Source organism: Acanthopagrus latus, chromosome 7 (assembly GCF_904848185.1).
Source record: "Acanthopagrus latus isolate v.2019 chromosome 7, fAcaLat1.1, whole genome shotgun sequence".
Lineage (NCBI taxonomy): Eukaryota > Metazoa > Chordata > Actinopteri > Spariformes > Sparidae > Acanthopagrus > Acanthopagrus latus.
The window spans coordinates 601984-626983 of NC_051045.1; the positions used below are offsets into that span (position 1 = coordinate 601984).

Genomic DNA, 25000 nt, shown 5'->3' on the forward strand with positions numbered 1-25000 from the left:
TAAGAAAACTGATTCTTGTCGTTTGTGAACAGACTCTGAATCGTGGCTGGAATCAGTGATGCTGCATCGATACATACATGAGTACATGAACAGTGCGTCTAACACACACACGCACAAACACACACACGCGCACACACACAGTCCTTTGACAAAACACAGACCAAACCTTCTCTGCCTCCTAATTGGCTGGCTACCAGCTGTGAGGTCACAGGTCAGCAAAAGTCATCTCACAGCTGACAGCTGACACCTGAACACACACACACACACACACACACACACACACACACACACACACACACACACACACACACACACACACACACACACACACACACACAGTGATGTTCCTATAGTAGTGATGACATCATCTCTGACATCCTGAACTTCCTGTCTCTCTCTCGCTGGCTCGTTCTCCCTCGAGGTGATTGGCCAGGCAGCTGACCAATCACAGTCAGCCAAAGTCCCAGTGAACTCCTCACAGGTGTCCTCAGACTCCAGAGAGTCGCTCTGTTAAATACTTTCAGCCTCAGAGGATCCTGCGTGTTGTTTCCAGTTGGACTCCGTCACTGAGGTTTACACTCACTCACTGAGTTGTTTTATTAAACCTGCAGAAGCTCACTTCACCTGACACGACACGACACAGGTGAGAGAGAGTAAAACCTCTCAGCAGGCAGAAATCTGCTGATTCACCACCGAGCGCTGACACCGGAGGAGCGTCTGACACCTGACGGAGACCAGGTGGAGTTTCTTACTTGTTGAAGAGGACACACCAGCCACAGTGAGGGTCTCCTGATCCCAGACAGTCTGAGCAGCTGCTGTACTGCTCACAGCTCTCCACAGGAAGTCTGGTCACCTGAAACACACAGAATGAAAAGGAAACATCTAAATGTTCAGTCTGACGACCTGCTGGGAGAATTAAACACATCAGTGATCAAATCTGAGTTTAACACACTCGTACATGTTGAAAAAGACTCGATGAGGAAAAACAACAAGAGAGCTGAAAGTAAAGCTGCACATTTAAATACCACACCATGGAAACGTTAGATTTATCCGACACATAATGGAAAACTGTCTTCCTTCAAAGGTCTAATCTGTAAAATGTGACCAGAATTAGAAGGCACTGCTCTGCTCGTTGACAGCTAATGAGCTCAGCAGCCTCCCAGTGAAGACGACTGGACCGCAGACCAGGACTGAACTCTAAGAGAGACGGAGGTCAGTGTGAAGACAGAGGACTCACTACAGAGGTGATTTACTCTACAGAGGTGATTTACTCTACAGAGGTGATTTACACTACAGAGGTGATTTACAGGCTCTGACCAGGACTATGACTCCAGGGACAGAAGACACATCAGGAGAGGACAGAGAGAGAGAGTCGGACATCATCAGCGTGGAGAGACAGAATATCTTCACATGTTACTGTAAACTGAGGATTGATTTGGACCGAACCAGAGGAGACTGTGGAGACAAACCAGAACTGTTCTGGTGACTGTGACTCAGTTTGAGTCCAGTCTGACTGAAGCGAGTCTGACGACGAGTTAACGAGCAGATTAAACTGGTCTGAGTTCAGTCAGAGACACAAACTGGAGTTCAGACGGTGGCCGGTTGGATTTTTCTGTTTCTAATGAAAACAGGAGTCAAAATATTTCCTTTCTTCACATTTATGAGTTTATGTTGTTGATTATTAGACTCAGTAGTGAACTGGCTGCTTTTAAACTACAAGCTGTCAGAATATCACCTCTGAGATACAGAGGGCTGTCAGGAGACGGGCCGGTCCTTCCATGTCTCTCGACTTATCTTACAAATCAGCTCTTAAGATATAAAAGAGTTTATGAAAAAGATTTAATTGATTGTCAGTTTATTATTGTGGATGCCGACAAGTTAAACTGACTTAATATTGATTTTATGGTTGTACGGTCGTAATCTAAGACTGGAATCACCCACATCATTTGTGTGTGTGTGTGTGTGTGTGTGTGTTATCTCAGTGTGGTTTGGTGGTTGTCTTCTGACAGTAACAGCCCGAGGCCTGTGTGTAACACATTTGTCTTGAGTTTGCAGACAGTTAGTCAGGGTGTGTGTGTGTGTGTGTGTGTGTGTGTGTGTGTGTGAGTGAGAGACAGAGAGAGAAGTATCTTTTACCCAGAAGTCACTGCAGCAGGGAGACAGTAAACGCTGTGAAACACAGTGGACACTCTGTCCGTCTCCGTCTCATTCAGATGCTCACACATGAATACATTCATTGTCTAACACACACACACACACAGAAGGAGTCCTGTCTCTTCTCTGACCTCATTATCAGCTTTTCTTTTAAAGGAACAGTGACGCTGTATCTCGCCTCTGCCAGACTTCATTTAAAAAACAGCTGATTCTGCAGTTTTCATTCTCACAGATTGTCACATTCACACAGTTTCTTCACTGCACTCACACACTGATTTAAACAGTGCAGACAAATCCATCAGCTTAAAAAAACATTCAACACCCTTAAATGTGAGTACAGGTTCAACACCAGACATTAAACATGGTTCGTACGTAATGACTTCACGTACAGGAACATGTGGTTTTGGATCGTTTCACACAGGAAGTTTAACATTACAGAAATTAAAAAACATGTTTGTTTGCTCTGCGTCAGGGAACATGTGAACGGACTGAAGCACTGTGGCTGCAGAACTTATCAGCTCAGAACATCTCAGCGTCTGCTCACTGGTCGCCTGACTGGAACTTAACATTACCCACGCTGGATTTCACAAACAGGTAGAGACGAGACTTTAACACCGCAAATTAAAACCTGGCAACAGCTTGTCTTCTCTGAGGATCAAGCGCCTGCAGTGTGCACACGTTAACAACGACACTGAAGGTCTGCAGCAGCTCTGAAGATCCCAGTGAACCAGGTTCTGATTCTGTAGGACTTGTGCTCTGTGATAACATCCTGCTGACACACAGCTGACAGCATGCGTTGAGTGTTTTTATATCAGGTTGGTTCTGACTATGAAGAGCTCAGCACCTCTGAGAAGAAATGTCCTTTTCCCTGTTTCTTCTATTGAATATCCTGATACAGAACTTCTGTTTGAAATCTGATGATTTACGATAAAAAAATCCAAGTCAGAAATTCTGTCAGACATCTGCAGATTTAAATCAACAAGTCTTTCTCATGTAAAGATTGTGTCTTGAGTCAGAGCGGTGCAAATATCCAGATCTGTGAGATAAACGCCGTCAGAACATCGTGAACTGGTTTATTCAGTGTCACCGTCGTGTCGGCGGTGAGTTTGGATCCTGAACCGGGCTGTGATGAACATTAAACATAAAGTGGGTGCAGTGACAGAAATGCTGTGAGAGGCTGTTCTGCTTGGTTCTGTGGGAGCCAGCCTGCCGCTCTGATTGGCTGTTGAGACCTGAAGAAGCTTCATGTAAATGTGTGAGTGCTTATGTAACACTGCAGTGAAACTGAGCTGAGGCCGTCTCTCTCTGTGTCTGCCCACCTGTCAATCAAATCAAACGGCTGCGATGACGAGGATGATGAGGCAGCCGACGATGAAGCTGCTGCGCTACACGGCCACAAGTCTGTGGATGCTATCCGTCACACAGACAGATGAAGTGGATGTGTTTGTTTGTAGCTTCAGTCGAGACTCAGAGACAAACAGCTGTTTACTGACATCAGACCCAAAACAACACAAAATATCGCAATCAAGTTTTTATATCCAACATATATCTGTGTGTGTGTGTGTGTGTGTGTGTCAGTGTCGTCAGCTGCACAGGAAGTAACAGTTGTTGAACTCAGTCCTGCTTCCTCTCAACGGTACAATAAGAGTTTTAACACGGGACACACACACACACACACGCACACACACAGAAACCAAGTGTGTATCTTGGCGCCATCTGAACCATATTCACATTCACAACTTCCTGTCTACAGATGTTAAAACAACAGAGTTCATATTCCAACACACACACACACACACACACACACACACACACACACACACACACACACACACACAGAGGAAACTATGCTAATTATTTGTCCCCCATGTTTTAACTCTTATATTGTTGTATGTATTTTAATTATCAATATATCAGTTCAAAACTCCCTTTGGAAATCTGCTGATTTAACACTTCGGTCTGTTTTACGCTCAGAACTGTTCTTTGTTTTGAAAATTGTTCTGAAAATCCTAATTCAGAACTTCTACTGGAAATCTGCTGATTTAACAAACCTCACCGGTCTTTTGTTTTCTTAATCTACTGATAAAAGTTTAATTCAGAATTCAATTTAATTGATGCAAAGTCAGAATTCATCTAAAAAATTCTGATGTTTTCTAATAATTGTCCTCACATCTGGAGCTTTTCCTTCCTCAGGAATTGAAATGAGAGTTTTTCTGATTGAGGTCTGAGCAGCAAAAACATCCAGATGTTTTGGTTCTAGGTTCTGAATCGTAGTCAACTGGACTTGTTTCAGTTCCATGCAGACGTTTCACTTCTCAGTTCTTCATCCAGACGTGTTGAAGAACAGAAGCACGACAACTCAGACACTGTGCCAGGTGTGTGTGTGTGTGTGTGTGTGTTTTACCTGTCGGTCACTCAGCAGGTAGATGTACTGATGGTCTGGACTGAACACCATGTCTCTCAGGATCGGCTTCCCTTCCACCACCGTCACCGTCTCATACAGCAAAGCATTCTGGGCCGGAGGTGGGATCCCATCCACACGAATCTGAAACACACAGGGAACGACACTTTGGTTAGCCTGATGCTAACAGCCCCATTAAACACAATATGGAATGCTAACAGGCAGGAGCATCAGTAAATACAGGTTCTGGTTCTGAACTCTTTGTTTCCACTCCTGCATTTCAACACGCGAACGTCTCTGTGACTCGACCGCAACACTCCCATTTCAGCTCTGTGAATTTAGTTTCTCTATTGTTTCACTGCTAAAACAAACATCAGAATACAAAAGGTTCTGGTCGGTTCTGGTCAACTGTGTTTTAACCAAAATCTAAACTGATCCACAGCAATCAGTGGGTTCATGGAGACCTGCGTGTGAACGTCCCGACTCCATGTTGGCAGGACAGATACAACAAACTACAGTGAGCCGTTCCACATCTCTGCACACGGTCAACAAACTGAGGGTGGATCATTCAGCACATTTAAAAAGACGACTTGTGTGTCTGCCTGCAGGAGGCGCTCTGCCCTGCAGCTGAAAAGACCCCAAAAAATGGACCAATCAGAAGTCATCCTCTGCGGAGCACGACTGAAAATATCATGAAAATCAAACCAGCAGCTGCTGAGAGGTCTCACTCTTAACCAAAAGTGTTGGACCGTTTTTAGCATGAAAACAGACGCCATTTTACAGAGATGAGACCGAGAAACAGGGTTACATTCCACTGGAGAGGAAGGGTGATGATGGTGATGAAGATGAGGGTGATGATGATGAAGATGATGATGAGGGTGATGAAGTGTGTGTGTGTGTGTGTGTGTGTGTGTGTGTGTGTGTGTGTGTGTGTGTGTGTCTGTGAGTGTGTGATGTTAAATACAGCAGAGGGCTGATGAGCATGAGCCTGTTTGAAAATGTGGAGCGACTAAAATAAGAATCCCCAAATCTCCCAAAACCTCCCGCCTCCCTCCCTGTGTCTGACCCAGAAAAACACCACAGAGGAAGAGGAGGGATGGGGGGGGGGGGGGGCCCGGGAAGAGGGGGGAGGCAATGAGGATAGATGGGAGGGAGAGAAAGGAAGAGATGAGGAAGGAGAACTGAGGAGGAGATGGAGTCACGAAAGATGAAAGGATGGAGAAGGATGGAAGGAAAGTAGACAAGGAGATAAAGAGGAGTAAGGAGGGAAAGAAAGAAAGGATGCAAGAATGGACAAGAGAAGGCAGTGAAGGGAAAGGACAGGGAAGGATGCAAGGATAGACTGCAGTGAGGAAAGGAAACAAATGAGAAATGAGAGGAAGAAAAGAAGGAAGGAAGGAAGAAGGGAAGGAAGGGTTAGGGTGGAAGAGCGATGGCAGTGAGAGGGGAGGAGAAGAGTGAAAGAAGGATGGAGGAGAGGTAGGAAGCAGGATAAAAGGTGAGGGAAGAAGGAGAGAAGGAGAGGAGATGATTACAGAAAGAAAGAAGGAAGGACAAAGGACAGGAGGGAAGGAAGGAGGCAGAGAGAGAGGAAGTAAGGAAACAAAGATGAAGAAAGCCAAGCCAGGAGTGTGTGTAGTTCTCTCAGTGTGTTAATTAGCTGTCTGCTCGTTAAGCAGCCAAGCTTAATTAGAGCTGACGAGCTACACACACACGCACACGCACGTACACACGCACACACAAACACACACACGCACACACAAACACACACACGCACACAAACACACACGCACACGCACGCACACACACACACACACACACTGATGAGGCAGCAGGTCTGACTCACAACACAGAACCCACAGTTACACAATCCTGTTTCACGGACACACACACACACACACACACACACACTCAGCAGCAGAGCGAGGGAGGAGGCAGTGTTAAAGTAGGACACTGCAGCAGACAACGATGCAACACTGACAGAAATCTGAGCTGCAAAAATGAATTCAAAGTTTTAATCTGTCAGAAAAAAAACATCTGAATGATCTCAGAACCAAAACTCTGCTGGACTCATGGGTCCAGTTTCTGTTCTGACGTGTTCTGATCAGAACATGAGAACAAACGTGAGCTGGAACACTGAGTGGGAGTTTTGTAACTGTGCTGCAGCTTCTCTCAGATCTCTCTGAGCTCGGCTAGCAGCCCTGAGCTTCGTGCTAAGCTAGGCTAGGCTAAGCTAGGCTAGGCTAAGCTAGGCTAAGGAAAATTCAGTCTAAGTGATACTGATCCATCGTGTTTTATATTCAAATAGATCCTGAACTGTTACGTTTAGTTGGGCAGATTTGCATGCTGACTGCAGGAATGAGTCCACCAGAGCTGTTGCCTGTGAATTGAATGTTCATTTCTCTACTGTAAGCCGTCTCTAAAGCTGTATCAGACAATATGGCGGTACATCCAACTGGCGTCACACCCGCAGACCACGTGGAACCACAGCAGCCCAGGACCTCCACATCCAGCACGTTCACCTCCAAGATGGTCTGAGACCAGCCACGCTGCTGCAACAATCGGTTTGCATAACCAAAGAATTTCTGCACTAACTGTCAGAAACCGTCTGAGGGAAGCTCATCTGCACGCTCGCCGTCCTCATCGGGGTCTCGACCTGACTGCAGTTTGTCATCGTAACCGACCTGAGCGGGCAAATGCTCACATTCGATGGCGTCTGGCACGTTGGAGAGGTGTTCTCTTCACGGATGAATCCTGGTTGTCACTGTTCAGGGCAGATGGCAGACAGTGTGTGGGTGAGCAGTTTGCTGATGTCAACGCTGTGGAGTGGCCCATGGTGGCGGTGGGGTTATAGTACGGGCAGGTGTATGTATGGACAACGAACACAGGTGCTTTTTATTGAAGGCATTGTGAATGCTCAGAGATACTGTGACGAGATCCTGAGGCCCACTGTTGTGCCGTTCGCCCATCACCTCATGTTGCTGCATGATAATGAACGGCCCCATGTTGCAAGGATCTGTACACAATCCCTGGAAGCTGAAAACATCTCAGTTCTTGCAGGGCCAGCATACTCACAGGACACGTCACCCACTGGATACGATACGTATACGACAGCGTGTTCCAGTTCCTGCCAATATCCAGCAGCTTGGCACAGCCACTGAAGAGGAGCGGACCAACATTCAACAGGCCACAAACCTGATCAGCTCTATGTGACGGAGATGTGAGGCAAACGTTGGTCACATCAGATACTGACTGGTTTTCTGACCTCACAATAAAGCAGAACTGAACATTTCAGAGTGGCCTCTTGTTGTGGCCAGCCTAAAGACACACCTGTGCAATAATCATGCCGTCAGATCAGCATCTTCATATTCACACCTGTGAGGTGGGATGGATTACTGCGCACTAACAGGTTTAGACTGATTTGTGTTGAGATAAAACATCAGATGTGTTTTCTTCACATTGTGTTGGAGAGAAACATCTTCAGACACGAGACAACAACTCACAAGTCATTCAGTCTGATGACAAACGATCGAAGTGATTAAGACGAAGCTCTTTGGATAATTAATGATCAGAAGAAACGAGAGAAGAAGAAACATGAGGCCGGAACAGAAGACGGAGTGATACAGGAAGTGACCTCTGACCTGCAGGCTGGGATTCAAACCATCAACACCTGCTTTGTTCTGCACACACACACACACACACACACACACACACACACACACACACACACACACACACACACACACACACACACACACAGACGTGACCTTTAACCTCCCACCCTGACACAATCTGTCTGCCTGTTGTATTGTCTGGCAGGGAGAGAGTGTGCGTGCGTGCGTGCGTACGTGCGTGTGTGTGTGCGTGCGTGTGTGTGTGTGTGTGTGCGTGCGTGCGTGCGTGTGTGCGTGCATGTGTGTGATTGGCTGACAGGATCACGTGACAACAAACTCTTCAGCATTTTTAACAACAAAACTTCTGTGTCATCAACACGTCGTCTTACTTATTGATGATTAACAGTCTCAGATGATCTAATTATGTGATCAGTGGAATCAGTTTGTTGCACTGAGGTGTGAATCTCTTTGATGTTGCAGCTGGTGAAGACAGATCACGTCATCCTCGACTCTGATGACAAAAACCAGCTGCCTCATTAGTCTGACATTAAAGAAGCAGAAACATCCTGAACGAGAGTTTAAAGGAACATTCTGCTCTTTGCTCTGCGTTAGTGTTTCTACAGCTGCTGCCGTCCTCATCAATAAACTTCTGTTTAGAGGGTATTGATCTGCGTGCAGCTGTTCTGATCAGACATCCTGCAGTCAATCGATCAGCTGATCAGTGTGATCAGTTTCAAGTTGAAATGCAGTTATCAAAGATCAGACCTGACAGCCTCTGATCAGTGATCAATAGATCAGCATCAGGTTAAGGTTATATTGATGATCTGACAGTGAATGTTGAGACTGAAAGTCTTCAATCAGCAAACACCACACACACACACACACACACACCTTTCATAATTAATTAGTTTGTTTGATTTTCCAATTCAGAATTCCCTTAGGAAATCTGCTGATTTAACTCTCATAAGTCTTCTGTCTGCACGGAGCTCATTTTGTTACCTATAATAATCACACTCAGAAGTTTAATTGGAAATCTGCTGACTTAACTTTCACAAATTCTTTTTGTACACAAAGTCTCATGTGGTTGTGTTTGTGATGGCGGTCTGTGGCGGTTCCTCCCGGTTCTAAACTGAGTCAGTTTCAGACTGAAGTCCTGCAGCAGTTCAGACGTTTCACAAAAATAATCACAGTTTCTCATTTCCACTGTTTATTCTGCTCAGCTGGTCAGCTATTGGTGGAAACCTGATATTACTGTGTGCATGCGCGCACACACACACACACACACACACGCAGGCCTGCAGCCAGCTGCCTGAAATTCCACCGTAATGCAATACCTCCGAGTATTTGTGTGTGTGTGAGTGTGTGTGTTTGAGTGTGTGAATAAGTATTAAATATGTGGTCCAGTCTGACGGGGAGAAGGCGGGTAAAGCTGCCAGTTCGTCCGAGATAAACCAACTCTATTACTGATAATACAGACGTGTGTGTAAGTGCGTGTGTTCAAAACTGGGATTATCAGCATTAAAACACACACACACACACACACACACACACACACACAGCTGCTAAGTACTATTATTACTCTGTTAGCTGCAGCTCCACTCAGTGTCACTGACTGCTAACAGACTGATTAACGCCCTCTCTGCCTCACATTTGGAAGAAAACACCATGTGGCCAAAAGTCTGCGGACAGCTCAACACTCCCTCTGGACATGACACTTGTGTAACACTGTGTTGTGGAACCATGAGCATTAATGTGCTGCTAATATCTATTTTCCTAATTCATCCAAAATCCCATTAAGAACTTCCCCTGGAAATCTGCTGAATTAAGTCCCTTTATTCTTCGTGGAGCTTTTTTCTCTTGATCAACAGCAAAAACAAATATATAAAATAATTAAACAGGGTAAGAAATAATCCAGTGTCTACTTTATCTTAGTCTACCAGTCAACACTTTTCATTTTATTTTCTGTGTGAGAGTTCTTTGATGTGTTTTATATCCGTATAGACCTTAAATTTAGTGTTTTTCTAATGGAAGTCTGGTTCTGACGGAGACATTAGTGTCTGTTAACAGACTCATTCAGCTCTCATTCAATCTGTCTGCCTCTCTGTTTCATTCACACACACACACACACACACACACACACACACACACACACTGCCTGAAACTCAACACCAGCCTGCACTTTCACTACAGCACACACACACACACACACACACACCATGTCTGTTAGCATGCTACGCTCAGGTTTCCTCCAGCTGCTGCTGCTCTTCTCCGGCTCTGCTCCCACTAATGTGGACAAATTTGAAAATGATGTTTTCCTGAAGTTTTCCTTTGGTGCTCGAGTATCTCGACAACAGAGCGCTTCAGTGTGTTCAAGCTGCACGAAGCATCTGAGAGGTGACGACTCCACCAGACGACGTGCGGTTCAAAAGTCCTTCAAATGTGTTGATCTGTGGAAACGATAAATGATTCACACGCCTCACTGCTGAATAGAGCTTCATTTATTTAGCAATAAATATCATCCAGTCAGAACCTCCACTGGAAATCTGTTTATTACTGTGAGTATATTCTTTATTTATCCACTAAATTCAATCCTTCTCTACACTCTTCTGTCTTTTCATGGAGCTTCTTTTATTTGTTTTAGGAAAAAGAATATAGTGCAGAACCTCCTTTGGATATCTGCTGATTTACCTCTCACAGGTGTTGGTGCTGTCTGGAGGCTGTTCTGAAATAAAATCACAACTTTCATTGGAAATATGTTACTACATATTACTGTGTGTATTTTTCTTTCTTTATTAATAAATCCAACTAGGACATCTTAAGTTTTAACATTCTTTGGTCATCGCATGGAGATGATTTTATTTGTTTATAAAGAAAACAAACAATACAGGACTTCCATTGGAAATCTGCTGATTTAAATCAGTAGTGAGCAGCATTAATGTCCAGATCTGTCCACAGACAGGTGTCACTCTCTCTCTCCTGTTTAACAATGGTCAGAAAACAGCTCACTGGCTGATGAGCGCCACTAACAGGTGAGCAGCGTGTTGGTAATGAAATGAACAGGATGATTAAACATAACCTGGATTCAAAGTTCCCTCCTCTTCTGACCTGAGATCAGACGAAGACGAAGGTACTGTGTGTGTGTGTGTGTGTGTGTGTGTGTGTGTGTGTGTGTGTGTGTGTGTGTGTGTGTGTGTGTGTGTGATGGAGGGCCATCTTATCCATTTAGCTCCTTCAGACAGACACTAAACATTGTTCAGCCAGCCATCAGAGCCTGAGGGAGGAGGAGGAGGAGGAGGAAGGGCAGTGAAGGGTGAAACAGGCAGGGGGGAGGCAGTTAAGCTTATTAGCTCCTTCCCATCCCCCAAAACACACACACACACACACACACACACACACACACACACACTGCAGACAATACTGAGACCACCAACTGATGGTTTTAACCCCTCAGGCGCACACACACACACACACACACACACACAGTCACACAGTAACTAAAAGTGACAGAGAAGGTGAAGAAGGTGAAAGCAGCAGGACACACACACACACACACACACACACACACACACACACACACACACACACACACACACACACATACAGTCTATCAATTAACTGATGGAGTAAAATAATTGATAATTCTGCTGTTTAAGGGCTTTTTCTGTATTTTATTTACATGTCTGGGCTTTTATTTTGGTAGTTGTGTCCAGTTTCTCCTGTGAGCAGCTGCTCACTGGATGACCTTTGACCCTCTGCGCCCCCCGGTCACCTCACCTGGCAGCTCAGGTATGGTAAGACTTTAATAAGAGTGCAGTGTTGCACTGTGTCTCAGAGCCAGGTGGACATGTTGAGACGTCCAGCGTCTCATCGTGTCTCCGCTCTGAAGCTGCTGGATTAGCATGCTAATATGCTAACAACTGGTCTGATCTACTTGTGCTAGCATCTTTAATGTGTCCACATCTGTCTGTGAAGAAGTCGTATGATGAGTTTTAACTATGCTGTCTGTCTAAAACAACAAAGTCAGAACAAGTGATTTAATGACTGCAGGTTTCTATCATCTTGTCAGCTTCTCTTCTCAATCCAGTGAATCTATAAAGTCTTTATCTTGTACAACAAAGAAAATACAAGTCAGAACTTCGATTTAAAATCAGCTGATTTAACTCTATGAAGTCTTTATTCTGTGTGAAGCTCACAGAATCAGTCAGATAGAAGTCTGAACTTCTACACGTTCTGATGGACCAATCACCCATGACAGTACCGCCATCACCATGGTAACTATTACATATGATGTGACGGATAATATATACCAGTTAAACCCCCCCCCCCCAAACTGGAGGGAGGGAGGGCGAGAGAGAGAGAGAGAGAGAGAGAGAGAGAGAGAGAGAGGATGGAGTGTGAAGAGTCTTCGGTCTCTTTGGGGAGCTGACAGATTTGCTCGTTCTTCCATCATCTCCTTGGCAACCGAATAATAATTAATCCACCTCTGTGTGTGTGTGTGTGTGTGTGTGCGTGTGTGTGTGTGTGTGTGCGTGAGTGAGTGAGTGAGTGAGTGTGTGCGCGTGAGTGTGTGCGCGTGAGTGTGCATATAAAGCCTTCTGTGTGTGTGTGGATCATGTTCTCAGCAGTGTGTGATTTTTTGTGCAGTCTGTGGTGATGCAACAATATCCATCCTTCACTATGTAGGGCAGCTGTGAGCGAGGAGAGAGAGAGATGATGCAAAAGGAAAAAACGGGAGACGGGGGGAGACGGGGGGAGACGGGGGAGGAGGAGCAGCGAGAAACTTTTTGCCCCAATATTTCTCACCCGAGTGACGAACAAATGGATGTTTGAGCAGCCGTTGATCCTCAACACAAACAAGAGGCTCAGCGTGTTTCACTGAAATATGTTGGTTTGTTGTCGTCGCTCAGCTGTGAGCTGACAGAGGAGAATATTGTGCCTGCGCCACTTTATACAGTGTGTAGCACTCAGATTACTAACTTACAGAAGAGCTCCGTCACAACTCAAACTCTACGCCGTTAAATGTATTCAGATACTAAGAATTTAGTAAAGAATCGACAGACGGTGAGCAAGTAATGGTTTTGACACCCCTGAGCGCCTAGCTGCACAGCTAACTAAGCTAACTAGCTAACATTAGCAGCAGTAGTGTTTATTCTGGTACAGTGCTTAATCATATATATTTTGAGTTTTGAGTTGAAGCTCCAGAAATGTTTTGACGACTATGAGACTTCACCTGACTTTCATCAACATGGAGGGAGGACATGACGACTCCATGAATCTGCTTAAAATCCTTAAAAATCCTTTTATGTGCAGAACTTGCCTCACAAAAATCATGTTTTTAAGTTGTCTTCAGTATCAAAGTGATCTAGTGATGGCTGACTGTACATGAATGAATACACTGCAAACAGGAAGTGCTGATAGTTAATTCAGCTTTAATCTTTGGGTTGTTTCTCTGTTTTAAATCAAGTCTCAGCTGCTTCAGCTGTTCAGCAGAACACTGCAACTCTGTTTGACTGTGAAGCTCCAGAACTGTTCTGTGGACGACAACACTTCACCTGACTTTATATCATCAGGAGGAGGAGGTTAGTGTTTCAGTGAACTGTTCCTTTACGTACAAGAAGTATTAATATCTAGAGCAAAACACATTAATGCAGCGAGTATTCATCTCTGATTAAACATAATTTTCTTGAGTTGATTTATATTTTTTACTAATAACCTGAATTTGTAAATAATAAACATGATGGAGGAAAGAGCAGAATATTTCCATCTGAAATGGAGTAAGCGGAGTATTCATCAAAATACTTCAGTAAAGTTGAAGTACTCAAGTAAATAAACAGAACACACTTTGAATCAGAGCAGGAGTGTGTTCCAGTAACATGAAATCACTTACAGCATTTTGTCATCTCAAACACAACAGAGGTGTCGGACGAGTCGGAGCGTTTATCTTGAGTTACTACAACTGCTCTGTTAAATAATGAAGTTAGAGGCTCAGTGTACTTTACTTTGGCGGGGTGTGTGTTATTGTTGTTATGCAAGAGACAGACAGACGAAGAACAGAGCAGCTAAATAACTCCGACATGAGGAATCCACACAGCTGAGAGCCTGTGTGTGTGTGTGTGTGTGTGTGTGTGTGTGTGTGTGTGTGTGTGTGTGTGTGTGTCATGTTAAGACTCTTATATCACAGTGCACATTTCAATTATCAAAAAACTCCACACAGAACCTCCTTTGGAAATCTGCTGATTTAACTGTCATGAGACTTTAACTGCTCTCCGTTTTCTTTATCTGTCAAAAAAAAATCTTATTCAGAACCTCCTTTGAAAATCTGATGATTCAACTTCTTACAGTCTTCTTCAAATGGTTCTGCTGCAGGACTCACTACTGTACATCTACGCACTATAATACACACTCAGCTACTTCAAATACTGCTACTGTTGGTACTGCCCAACCTGTGGGTCTGGACCCCTCTTTGGACCTAAACGTTATCCTGAAGATGAGACAGACAGACAGACAGGTGTGGAGACAGAGGACAGATGTGTTTAAAGTGTCGGTGTGTTTGTGTCTCAGTGACAGAAGGCAGAACACTCAGGAATGTTTCTGTCACTGGAAACTAAACATCAAATAAAACCTGTCCGTCAGTCTGGAACTAAACTTTCTACAGTCCTTCTTTTAAAACGTTGTGTGCTGCCGTCTCAGCATGCTGCTGTAAACCCTCTGATTCATGTGAACCCTGGTGTGTTTTTACCTCCAGCTCACACAGTAAAGACACAAAGTGAAACAGCACAGAACACATGACGAAGGTCCGAAAAGGAAAACTGCCAATTTAACTACCACCAGTTTAAATTCTGTTCAGAGCTGAGTGTAACTGTTTCTCAACAAAGCTCAGAAGTTCCATTTAAAATCTGCTAATTTAAGTCAATCAAGTATTTCTTCTGTGTGAAGCTTTTTTTCATTATGTGTTAAATGATACAAGTCACAACTGCATCTAGAAATCTGCTGATTTAATTCCTGTAGACCTGAATCAGGCTCTTGTTGGTTTGTCATCACAATAAATACATTTAAAAATGTTTAGTGTCACAACAATTAAACACGAGCTGACGACATGTAACTGATATTTATCGTCCGTGCACTTTGACCTTCTTCATATTTCTTCAAGAATGAAAACACTTCAGCTGACAGAGACTGTTGGCCGTCCACTCGAATGGTTGTAATTCCAATACTGTCCAAACACACACACACACACACACACACATACATACACACACACATACATACACACACACACACACACACTGCCAGTCAGCTTGTTACTCTCCACCTGCTGTTGTATCTATCTGCACATACATCTATCACTGTGTGTGTGTGTGTGTGTGTGTGTGTGTGTGTGTGTGTGTGTGTGTGTGTGTGTGTGTGTGTGTGTGTGTGCTCAGCCAGCTGAGCGTCTGTATTTGCTCAGCGGTAATCGTCTGCTTGTTCACATGGACGCAGTGTTTGCTGCTGTCCACAAAGCCTGAGTCTGTGTGCTTGTGTGTGTGTGTGTGTGTGTGTGTGTGTGTGTGTGTGTGTGTGTGTGTGTGTGTGTGTGTGTGTGTGTGTGTGTGTGAGAGAGAGATCCCGGTCCACTTGAGTCCAGTTTACTTCATCAGAAACTGAAAAACTTCTAACAGCTGTTTTTGAAACAAAATGAAAGAGACTGTCCGGAAACCTGAAGGAGACATTTAAATCAGTTGTTTTTCAATGGGAGTTCTGAATGGTATTCTATTATGATATTATTATCATTATTTTATTATTATTATTATCACTATTCTATTTTATGACACTAAACTTTGTAAACCCTTTAACATGTGCAGTCATATTAACGATGGTGATTAATGAGATTAATATTGTCCAAACTAACATCAGTCTGGTGTCGTAACGTCTGATTGATTCTGATTGTGAAATCTGCCATGAATTGTCTTGCTTTCATTATTAATTATGAGATTATGATCTTCTTTTTTCAAAATACCAAAAAAACCAAAGAAATCTACCAACACATAGGTTGTAAGAATCTTTCCCATGTGGCTTTGCAGATTTTAAAATGGGATTACTCTTAAAAACATGAAGATTCTGAACTGTCTTGTTTCTCTGATTTCAACATGGATTAAAGGACATCAGAGGTAATGATATTCTCAGGACGTCTGGTTCTGTTCAGCCCTGGTGTTAACATCGGTCCTGTGTGATCCGATCACAGGTGGACAGCTCTCAGGACAGGTGTGAATAACCTGAAGACACCCGAAGGACACAGAGCCGATCACTCAGCCACAGCAGCACCAGACTCCATTAACAAATGTGGTGATTTTAAGAGTTGTTGAGTTAAAACAAACTTTATAACGTAGTGAAACTGTGTCTCTGACAGATTCTAACTCATTGTGTCCTTGTTGTAAATTCAGCATTAAATGTTTCAGCTGAAGTTGTTTGTCTCCTTGTAGAAAGTGTCAGTTTGTGGCAGCATGTCTGTACCAGCCTGTCTGCTTCTGTTGTGGCAGTCGACCAGCGCCGAGCTTCTCTGTGCCTCGTACCAGACTGTCGTGGGTTCGATCCTGGCAATGGGACTTGAACTCACTACAATGAGTGCGCTGGTCGACTGGTTTTCTTTATATCAGTCAACAAATATGATGTGATTCATGTGAGCTCATGTCTGCAGAGCGGCAGCAGAGGGGAACCTTCAGGGAGGAACTTTGTGTTTCACTGTGTTTCAGTCTGTCGTGTTTGTTGGTGACATCATGATGTTTCAAGCACATGTCAAACACATGACAAACACTTGCATATCAGTCTGATGTAAAGTCTGATGTTTTCTCACACTGGACTGTTTCTGAGTGAAGAAGCTGCTCCTCCAACATGGCGCTCAGCTCGTTAACAGTCTGTCCTGTAATTAATGTTTCCTCCAGCGTCACAGTCAGTCTGATGTTTTCCACTGAAACACCCCGACCCACTTCAGAGACTCTGTGTGTGTGTGTGTGTGTGTGTTATTGCCTCATGTTTCATCACACGCTGAAATGAGTGACAATTATTTCCTACTGAAATTAATTAGCTCTGTGCAGCCTCTCTCTCTCTGTCTCACCTGGATGTGTTAACGAGCTCAGTATCTGCTGTCAAATCAAAAGAACTGATCATAAATTAAAAGAACAATCATTAAAAAGAAAGAAATAATTGAACGGCAGCTAATAGCATTTATTAATGTTCTCTCTCTCTGTAATTATAACCAGCGGTGAAGTCCACGGAGCAATCAGTGAGTCAGAGGAAAGTTAATGAGCTTCATTATAAAGATCTCTCCTGGTCTGCCTTCACAGCCGCTATCACTGCTAACTGCTAACGGCTGTTAGCTGACGTCTGAGGTCAGAATCTGCTGGAAGAAAACAGATCCTGTGAAGTAAATCGAATCTGAAAGCATCACTCAGTCTGGAGCAATGAAATAAGAGACAGGGTAAACACATCTGTCTGCAAACAGTCTGATTGGATCATTTTTATTCTGTTGGTCAGAGTGAAGCTAAACTGTTATGTCTCTGGCTCTGACGCAGTAAACCACTGTGGACAGCTCCGTTATTGTCTTCCTGACTCCTGATTCTCCAACTGCTCCTCTGTGTCTCTTCAGTTTAGTGTTGGAGCTCCAATCATTCTGTTGTTTTGCATACGAAAACTAAACTTTCTCCATCACACAGTCATAACTGTGTCTGAGTGATCACCTGTGATGTGATGTCACTTCCTGCTCTGTATGAAACAAACCCGTCCATCACTGAGACAAACAGACTCCATGTTTCTACTCAAAGACAGAAAGAAGTTCATGTAGAACATTTGCTGAATGAACAAGAAGGTCCAAATAATGCAGAATGAGTCAGAGACAGAGTTTCACAGAGTTTATAAAGTGGCTCCAACTCAACAACTCACTAAACTGACACATTTGTTAAGGGAGTCTGGGGACTTTCTCCACGGGGACAAAGAAGTCGCCTATATTGTTCCTGTTTAGTGTCTTTGTAACATGTGACATGTGTAGATCAATAACATGTTTCTTCTTTCATAAATGGAGTGTAAATGGTGAAATCAGTGTAAACAGTGTGTTCAAACAGCTGATCAATGTTGGCAGGTAAGACTTTAGCACTTTAGCCACAGAAGCAGACAGGCTGGTACAGACATGCTGCCACAAACTGACACTTTTTACAAGGAGACAAACAACTTCAGCTGAAACATTTAATGCTGAATTTACAACAAGGACACAATGAGTCAGAATCTGTCAGAAACACAGTTTCACTACGTTATAAAGCTTTACGCTACACAACAACTCCTTAAATTAGCTGATTTGTTAAGGGAGTCTGGTGAAATTCTGGTTAATAGTTGGCTTCATGTATCAAATTTAATGCTGAATTTACAAGAAGGAAACAATGATTTAGAATCTGTCAGAGACACAGTTTCACTACGTTATAAAGATTGTTTTAAGTCTGGTGCTGCTGTGGTTCACATCTGTACTGAGAGTCGTCCACTTGTGTTAACTGCAGGTCTGAACAGCCTCTGAGTGGAAACTGATGATATTTAGATGGAGCAGAGAATGAAGAAAGTCTGTTTACTGGGAACACTGGACCTTATCATCGCCATCACCATCACACACACACACACACACACACACACACACACACACACACACACACACACACACACAAGGAGCTCCTGGGAACAGGAAACACTTCTCAGGGGGTCAGAATGACAGCGAAACAAAGAGCAGTCTGACACACACACACACACACACGCAGTGAAAAGGGAAGTCGCTCTATATTCTGCTGATCCTCTCAGAGAGCTGCTGTTGTTCGGTGAACTGGTTTCACTGGGAATCGTTTCACACTGAGCTGCTGGTTTATAATCCGTCTGCTCTCAGTTCCTCTGGATCAGTCGCAAATGTTCTGCTAGTGTTAAACTGCTGTCACAGTACCACAACAAACACACACACACACACACACACACACACACACACACACACACACACACACACACACACACACACAGGCTGAGCCCCATTTCATACAGTATTATACACCCTCCCCCCTCCTCCCCCCTCCTCCCCCCTCCCTGTATCTTCTGTTAATGTGACCCAGTTTCAGGTGCTCAGTGGATTAAGCTCAAACACTTTCTCCCCCTCTTCTCTTCACTGCCTCCCTTCTTCTTCTTCCTTACTCCCATCATCTTTTTACCATCCTTCCTCCCTTTCGCCCTCCCTCCTGCATCAGCCTCCTGTAGCCTCTCCTCCCTCTGCAGATGATGCTGATACATTATTTCTTCTTCTTCTTCTTCATATAGTTCTGCTTAATGGAAGTCACACTACATGTCCCAGGATGCATTCTGATTGTGATCATTATCAGATTCTGTTGACCAGCAGGTCCTGTTGGGCCCGACAGCAGCACAGACGTGTTCCCACATTTACTCGATATCTAATCTTTATTTGTCGCCGCGTCACAAAAGTCCAAGATGAGAAAAGTGGACACGGAGAGAAGAAGATTCACTGAAGACATGTTTGTTTCTAATGGAGACAAACTGGTTTGTCTTCTTTGTAATAAGACTTCAGAGCTATTCATTAATTATTAATTTACTACTAAGATCAATAATAATCGATGGCAGAGGCAGCTATGTACCGACCAGTCTGAGGTGGAGAGAGTCGGAGTGTTTAAACGTTCTCGTCTCTTCAGACTTCATCACACTTTCTGTGGTTATTTCACAATAAAAGCTTGCTGCTGCCTTTTCATGTATTGATTCATCATGACGTCTGTTATTAGTGTGACCACCTGAAGCGAAGACTTGTTGTGTTTCATGACCTCAGGATGAATCTTTGACACCAACAGAGGGAGTCGGCCATGCTGCAGCCCGGAGAGGACAAACACACACTGACAGAAGCTCTTAAATCCTACAAACTGGACCTTTAAGTGGGCAGATCGAGACTTGAGGTTAAATCTGTTCATGAAACTGATGAGAGCTGGAAACAGGAAGTCAATACCTACAAAATAAAAGCTTAATCATTATAATCCTTAAATAATCTCCAAACAGAACCACTGACAAATGTTTCATCCCAATTAAGAAGTTAATTAACTTCTTTGATTTACTAGCTCTGACATCAGGAGACTCACACACACACACACACACACACACACACACACACACACACACACACACACACACACACACACACACACACACACACGCTGAATGGTTTAGTCGGTTGGAGTGTGTGTCGTTTTTCAGAAGTCTAACCATGTTCACATTTAGACTGGGTGTGGCAGCAGCTCACTGGCTCACCACACACACACACACACACACACACACACACACACACACACACACACACACACTGAGCTTTATAGAATATTTTGTAGACGGGCCATGAAAGAGAGAGAGAGAGGAAGCAGATAGACCCGCTCTGCATCCAGACCGCACACTGTTTTACTACTGTGTGTGTGTGTGTGTGTGTGTGTGTGTGTGTGTGTGTGTGTGACGTCAGGCTAAAAAGTGTCCTCTGGGACAAACTTTATGGATTTCGCTGTAAAACACGGTCAATAAGGAGAGAGAGAGAGAGATAAGCGTGAGGAGGAGGACAGACAGGAAGAGAGAGAAGTAAGACACAGAATAGAGAGAGAGATGAAGTCATTTCCCAAGGTGAGTCCTGACGATACACAGACACACACACAGCTGTGATAAACTGTGTGTGTGTGTGTGTGTGTGTGTGTGTGTGTGTGTGTGTGTGTGTGTGTGTGTAGCAGTAGTATTTATCGGAGACTCCTGACCGAGACTGGAGAGTCATTTATCAGCAGGCAAGGACGCACACACACACACACACACACACACACACACAGTAATGCTAATGTAGTTCATGTAATATAAGAACAATAACACAAACCCACACCAGAGTGTGTTTCACTCAGATACATTCAGAGTGGAGGCAGCGTGTGTGTGTGTGTGTGTGTGTGTGTGTGTGTGTGCTGAATGAACATTGTGATAAAACTGTAAAAAAACCTGTCTAAATTCAACCAGCGGGTGGAGCTGATTCTCCAGTCGGTGCTGTTAAACAGCTGCAGAAGAAGAAGAGGACAGGACGAGGTGACGCCGGAGAACCAGATCAACAAATCTGACCCGTCTGTTCACTGGATGTGTTTCTGGTTCCACCTCAGACACACAGTTCATGACGACAACGCAACAGTACAATCTAAAACCAACATAATCAGTACGTCCTGTAGATGACACACAGGACTCCATCTGAGACAGATCTCAGTTCTCAGTGTAGAACAACTGAGAGCTTCAGTACTTCCTCAGATTCTTAAACACAGAAGAACAAATCATTGGATTTCTTACAGGAGCGGCTCAGACTGATCCGAATTTTTGTTTTGGACCAAATTTTCAAATATTGCTGAAAAAAAATCTGAATTTGTCAACAAATTCAGCACTGGAAGCACAAAGTCTGAATACAAAACAACCATTTCAACACAAACATGAAGAATAAAATGATTTCACATGATTTTCATCAGGTCAGATCAGAGCTGGAGATGACGGACGTCTGTACGCAGCCGGAGGAGACGACGTCAGGGAATACAGTCCCGTTCACGAGGTGTTTTACTGAGGGGTTTTTCCTCCCTTCTTTCCCTGGAGCTCCAAACTTTTCTTCCCTTCTTTAATATTCTGGGTGATAAAAGAGCCGATCGATCAAATCGCTGCACATTATTCTGATTTCAACACTTTTATCAAGAAATCATTTAAGTGGGAGAAAATTACATTACATTACATTTCGTAAATCGTGCGGGGCCTGACACACACACACACACACACACACACACACACACACACACACACACACACGCACACACACACACCAGGTGTTTAGAGGTGCCTCCTAAACACCTGCATTTATTACTGTGGCAGCTACAGAGAGAGTCACAACTCAGTGCATTAAATAATTACAGGAAACACACACACACACACACACACACACACACACACACAGTGTAGAGAAAGGGCTGGCACACTGCCACACACACACACACACACACACACACACACACACACACACACACACACTCAGAGGTCAAACAGTTAGGTAAACAGTGTAAATCATCACTGTGCTCTCTGACAGGTTCAAACCTGTTAGCACCACACACACCAGCACTAGCACATAACAATGCTAACACACTAGCAATGCTACACTAACAGCCGACACACACACACACCACAGATGTATTTAAGTGTCAGGATTAAACGTTGTCCTGAAAACAAGTTTACAGCTGTCCTGCGACGACACGACGTGAACTCAGAGAGCTACATGGAAACAGGTCAAAGGTCATCGTGGTGTGTTCAAGCGTAGCCTTTTGGCTGGGACACAGGAGATGCGAGGTGTCGGCCGTCGTCGCTGCCACGTCTCTCTGATGTCAGTTTGGAGTGTCAGTGTCTTTGGCAACATGAAAAGAGAGCTAACGATTTAACGATGCCAGTTCTCTGTTTTTATCTGTATCTATCTGTTAGCATTAGCATTGAATCAGGAGTACTGAAGAGCTTTAAATCTCTGGAAACTATAGGTCTGTAGCTTTAAATGTTTTTATGAATCACATGCAAGTTGAATCTGTGAACCAGAACAAATATAAATGATTAAAATCTGCAGCATTAAAGACGAAGTTACATTAAGTAGCAACTATATAAACGTATTCAGCAGCCGGAGATTTAAACAAGTGACAGCAGGTTCGAACTTCATCACAGGAGCTGATCCCACATCTGCTTTTCACTAAAACATCTGGAAACACTCTCTCTCTCTCTCCCACACACACACACACACACACACACACACACACAGTACTGTAAGTCGGTGTTTTAACACCTCATTGATTCCTCCCAGCCAACACACGGACACATAACGGTTGAATTACACCTCGAAGGAACAAAATCATATTCTGGATAACACACACACACACACACGCGCACACACACACACACACACACACACACACACACACACACACACACACACACACACACACACACACACACACACACACACACACACACAGTGCAGCCTCTCAGTCACCAGCATAGAACAATGCCTTGACTTGCCAAAGAGAACCATCCACCCATTCTAGCTCAGAACCCCTGGCACTGACACACACACACACACACACACACACACACACACACACACACACACACACACACACACACACAGTGGGTATTTATGGGCGGCTGGTTGGCCCCTGACAGCAGCAGCTCGTCCAGGCGGACACATAAATCTAGAGCCAGGCTTCAGACACGGCCTGTTCTGCCTGATCCAGTTAGAGGCTGTTACTGGTGGAGGTGGTAACCAATATAGGCGACTTCTTTGTCCCCGTGGAGAAAGTCCCCAGACTCCCTTAACAAATGTGTCAGTTTAGTGAGTTGTTGAGTTGGAGACACTTTATAAACTCTGTGAAACTCTGTCTCTGACTCATTCTGCATTATTTGGACCTTCTTGTTCATTCAGCAAATGTTCTACATGAACTTCTTTCTGTCTTTGAGTAGAAACATGGAGTCTGATTGTCTCAGTGATGGACACTTTCAGAAGATATCATAATCTCTCATGTTCATCCAGAAGAAACGCCCACAGAAAAAAAGACTCTTCAGAGCTTTTTAAGTTTCCTTCAGGATCAGAGTGAGTCGAGCCGTCAGCAGGATCAGCACCGAACATCACAGCTGATCAACAGGTTCAGATGCAGGATATTAATATTCACAGACAACTTTAATTGATTGTTTCAGACCTTTAACAGCAGCAGCGCCTCCTCACAGCAGGCTGAGCACACACACACACACACACACACACACACACACACACACACACACACACACACACACACACACACACACACACACACACACACACACACACACACACACACACACACACACACACACACACACAGAGGCAGATATGTGTGTGTTTATTTTGTTAGCAGTTGTTTATTTGCAGGATGGAGCAGCCTCCTACTGCACACGCTCAGTAACACTCACCACCACGTCTGCAGATAATGTGGACTTGACTTGACCCGAGGGTGACACAGCTGTGATGTCACTGTGATGTCACCGACCCATCAATAACGCCTTCTTTTTTAATAGGTAATGATCCGACTTCTTTCCCGTATCTGATTGGCTGAGCTGCCACATCTCCAAATCAGTAAGAAAGTGAGAGAGAGGAGAGGGGAGGGGGATTCCTCTGTTGCCATGGCAACCGCCAATCATCTCTAATCTAATTTACAGCCAATCAAAACAAAAACACCAGCTGGTCCTCAACTCAGAGCGAAGTGTGTGTGAGCTTATGTCTCTAAGTGTGTGTGTGTGTGTGTACGTCTGTGTGTATTTATACAGTATACAGTATATACGTGTGTGTGTGTGTGTGTGTGTGTGGAGCCCAGGTGTGAGGCTTCTCCTGCAATCACACACCAATCACACTCAGTTAATATCCAACCACGAGATATCACTTCTTATTGGCTTGTGTCTGTGTGTGTGTGTGTGTGTGTGTGTGTGTGTGTACAGCCCACAGCAGTATAAACAGGCAAATTCAAACTAATTCCTTCTCACAACACTTAGCCAATCAATGGCCTCTCTCTGCTGAGAGAGTGATTTGATTGGCTGGGAGCCTGCAGTGATAATTAACCACAGAGTTCAGTTCAATTTCCAGCAAAGATCCAACTGGGTCAGAACCCACCGGAGGGACTGTCAGCGTCACTGCTGAGTGTTTTCATCCAATCATCTCCTCGCTGGACGTCATCGGTCCAGTTCAGCTCTACAAGAATCGACCCGCAGAACCTGAAATGTG

The 25000-nt window shown here is 44.1% G+C and overlaps 1 protein-coding gene across 2 annotated transcripts in view; it reads right to left on the reverse strand.

The window, feature by feature from the left end:
* Window positions 1–25000, reverse strand: part of plxna3 (plexin A3) — a 93861-nt gene that overhangs the window by 32883 nt on the left and 35978 nt on the right. For both annotated transcript variants that reach the window (XM_037104513.1, XM_037104514.1), the window contains 2 exons: window positions 4559–4699; window positions 753–853 (listed from right to left, as the gene is read on the reverse strand). In XM_037104513.1, the coding sequence (XP_036960408.1) occupies window positions 753–853; window positions 4559–4699 (242 nt within the window). The remainder of the gene's footprint in view (window positions 1–752; window positions 854–4558; window positions 4700–25000) is intronic.